Source organism: Cicer arietinum, chromosome 1 (assembly GCF_000331145.2).
Source record: "Cicer arietinum cultivar CDC Frontier isolate Library 1 chromosome 1, Cicar.CDCFrontier_v2.0, whole genome shotgun sequence".
NCBI classification, from domain to species: domain Eukaryota; kingdom Viridiplantae; phylum Streptophyta; class Magnoliopsida; order Fabales; family Fabaceae; genus Cicer; species Cicer arietinum.
The window spans coordinates 39,012,781-39,016,664 of record NC_021160.2 but is presented as its reverse complement, the minus strand read 5'-3'; the positions used below and the strand labels follow the sequence as shown (position 1 = coordinate 39,016,664).

General features: G+C 34.1%; 1 protein-coding gene across 1 annotated transcript in view; it reads left to right on the top strand.

Annotated features, from left to right (window-relative positions):
- Positions 1–403: 403 nt before the first annotated feature.
- LOC140918918 (uncharacterized) overlaps positions 404–3,884 on the top strand; it is a 5,855-nt gene continuing 2,374 nt past the window's right edge. The window contains exons 1-4 of the mRNA XM_073363922.1: positions 404–690; positions 797–941; positions 2,250–2,354; positions 2,449–2,886. Coding sequence (XP_073220023.1) covers positions 404–690; positions 797–941; positions 2,250–2,354; positions 2,449–2,886 — 975 coding nt within the window. The remainder of the gene's footprint in view (positions 691–796; positions 942–2,249; positions 2,355–2,448; positions 2,887–3,884) is intronic.

Genomic DNA, 3,884 nt, shown 5'->3' with positions numbered 1-3,884 from the left:
TCCTATCAACATCCACTTAAGGCCCTTATCTATGGGCCCGAGTAGAAGTTTCAAAGAATGGCACACCTATTACGTCAATGGATACAAATTTCACACTGAATCTTGGACTGAAGGAAAAGAAACAATTAATAGTGGAGTTTGTATGAAAAGTGTCTCTGATAGTGGTGTAGTAGAAGATTTCTATGGCATAATTGAGCATATTTACGAAATTGACTACACGTTCCTAGATTATGCGAAAAAAGTGGTGTTGTTTTACTGTAAGTGGTTTGATCCATCTAGCAGAGGAACTAAAATAAATTTGATATCCAATACTGTAGACATTCGTATGAGCAAAAAATATCCACGGTTTGATCCATTTGCCCTGGCCCATAATGTAAGACAAGTGTATTATATATATATAGACATGGCTTCAGTGTCGGGAGTAGGAGGATCAGGAGGTTCGGATGGATCGGGAGGAACAGGAACGGCGGCAATACGAGGAATATCCAAAACATCACGTGGTAAGAAAAAAGTTGCTAAACGTGTTGTTAATGACCCATCTCTCATGCCGATGCCGTCCATTGGTACTAGTGGTGGAGCTATTCCTCTATATCCGGAGGTCCCAGTAGAGCCTTATACCTTAGACGAAATAATGGATCCCGGATGTGTTGATTGCTACAACCGCATTGTCATCATTCCAGAAGGAGATGGGTATGTAAACTATGATTGATTAAATATTTCATTATTATTGCAATGTAATTACATTATTAATTTTATTAATTTATTTTTATATTTAATTTGCATATAAACTTTGAAGATATCTTCCTTTTAAATCATCTGCAAAGGCAATTGCTGAAGTCATACAAGAGAAATATAAAAAACCATGGTTGTCTTGGGGTGAGATAAAAGAGGATAAGACACCTCAATTTAGCGAAGTTGATCAATTTTTACATTGTTTCAAAGTAAGTCCTTAGTTTAATTTATTTAATTACTAATTATATATACATTTGATTAATTTATTGAATTACTAATTATATTTTTAATATTTTTTAAATTTAAGCAAACAACAGACTAAATGTACTTGGAAAAGAGAGCATGACGCCGCAGTTTTGGCTTCATTTGACCATCGCTTTTCAAAGCGTCTCTCATCTATGTTGGCTTACGCACGTAATAAGGGCGAGGAAAAAAGGCCTAATTGGATTGGTGAAAATGTTTGGACTGCTTTGTGGAGGAAATGGAACACAAATGCTTACAAACAGAAGAGAGAAAAAGCAAAGACTAATAGAGCATCTGAGAGGGGTACCAGTACTCATAAGGGAGGTTCCATGTCTGCTGGAGAAATTAAATATTATATGGTAATTTATTATTATTTATAATATATATCTATTAATTTATATTCAATTAATCATCACATTTCACCAACTTATAAACTTGACATTAATTTAATATTTTAGGAAAAGCAACTTGGAAGGGAGGTCACTCAGGCTGAGATACATCGCTATCTTCATGTTAATCCTGAAACAAATGAGTATATTGATGAATTATCAAAAATGATTCAGGTAATTATTATATATTAATTATTATATATTAATTAGACCTATAAATTATTATATATTAATTATTAACTATTTTATTTTTTTATTTTTAATATAGGAACAACTTCAACAAATCATGAAAGAATGGGATGATCATCAAGCTACTCTTCCTCCTGCTCAGCGAGCTGGTCCAGTGCAGCGGAAACAATATGAGACCGCAAGTTTTATGCACATCAGTGGTGGCAAGTACAAAGGGCGTGTGCTGGGTGCCGGTAGTTTATCATCAACCTTTAAGAAAGGTCCAACCGGCTATATTCAGACTGAGACGTCTTCTTCTTATGCTAGTACGGATCGATCTCATCGTCCGTCGATAGATAATGATCTTGACCAGTTAAAGAAGCAAGGGGCAAGTGAGCAAGAAGAAAAGACACAACAGCTGATACAAGCCGCAATTGATAAATTGAATGAGGAGTGGAAACAAAAGTTTCAAGAGCAGCAGCAGCAGTTTCAGCAGCAACAACAACAATTTCAACAACAACAATTTTCATTTCCTCCTGTGTTTCATCAGCAGTTCCCGCCTCGGCCTCAATACTTGCCTCAACAACCACTATTCCAGCAGCAACAAAATTACTCTCAATACTCCCAGCAGCAGCAACCGCCTCCAAATTTCCAACAGCAACACCAGGATCCTCCGAACTCTGCCTTCCAGCAACAGCAATTAATTTAATATTTTAGGAAAAGCAACTTGGAAGGGAGGTCACTCAGGCTGAGATACATCGCTATCTTCATGTTAATCCTGAAACAAATGAGTATACTGATGAATTATCAAAAAATATTCAGGTAATTATTATATATTAATTGTTATATATTAATTAGACCTATAAATTATTATATATTAATTATTAACTATTTTATTTTTTTATTTTTAATATAGGAACAACTTCAACAAATCATGAAAGAATGGGATGATCATCAAGCTACTCTTCCTCCTGCTCAGCGAGCTGGTCCAGTGCAGCGGAAACAATATGAGACCGCAAGTTTTATGCACATCAGTGGTGGCAAGTACAAAGGGCGTGTGCTGGGTGCCGGTAGTTTATCATCAACCTTTAAGAAAGGTCCAACCGGCTATATTCAGACTGAGACGTCTTCTTCTTATGCTAGTACGGATCGATCTCATCGTCCGTCGATAGATAATGATCTTGACCAGTTAAAGAAGCAATGGGCAAGTGAGCAAGAAGAAAAGACACAACAGCTGATACAAGCCGCAATTGATAAATTGAATGAGGAGTGGAAACAAAAGTTTCAAGAGCAGCAGCAACAGCAGTTTCAGCAGCAACAACAATTTCAACAACAACAATTTTCATTTCCTCCTGTGTTTCATCAGCAGTTCCCGTCTCGGCCTCAATACTTGCATCAACAACCACTATTCCAGCAGCAGCAAAATTACTCTCAATACTCCCAGCATCAACATCTGCCTCCAAATTTCCAACAACAACACCAGGATCCTCCGAACTCTGCCTTCCAGCAACAGCAACAGCCGCCAATGTTTCAACAACAACAATATTTTCATAATTATAAGTATGTTCCGTCCTCTTCACATCAACTTCCTCAACCTCAACCAGATCATCAAACTGCATACCGACCAACTATGCCAACAGCTGGGTTGATCAGACCAGATTTAAATCAACCTCAACCAGCTAAGGCTCCTCCTTCGACTAATGGTGGTGCAATTGAAGATGAAATTCAATTTCAAACCATGATGTCTCCTCAACACTAATTAATAATACTTTTGAGGGACTTCTTTCGTCGGGTAACATTGCAGGAAATAATGATGGTGGGAGTGGAGCTGATCAGAGGAATTATTATGAGGATTGATGTCATTTGAATAATTTCATAATTTATTTTTGGGTTGTATGAACACATATTAATTATGTTGTCTTAGTTAATTATTGTGTGTTTAATTTTGGGTTTGTAAGAGATTATTTATAAATTTTGGGTTTGTAAGACATTATTTGTTAATTTTGGAATGCATGTTTTATTTGATTATGTGGTAATTACTTTAATTATTATTAATATTATATTTTTATATATAATATTTATTTTAATATTTAATATTTAATTTTAATTTTATTTAAATTTAATTTAAATTTTTAATTATATTCATATTAGTTTATTATATATTAAATTTAATTTATAATGATATTATATTTTAAATTTAATTTAAATTTAAATTTTAAATTTATGTTTATATTTATTTATTATATATAATATTATAATACAATATTAATGTTGAATTTAAAAAATTAATTTTTTAATATACGTAATATTTTGTGGCGGCCTAAGCCCTCACAAAATATTTACTTTTTAATC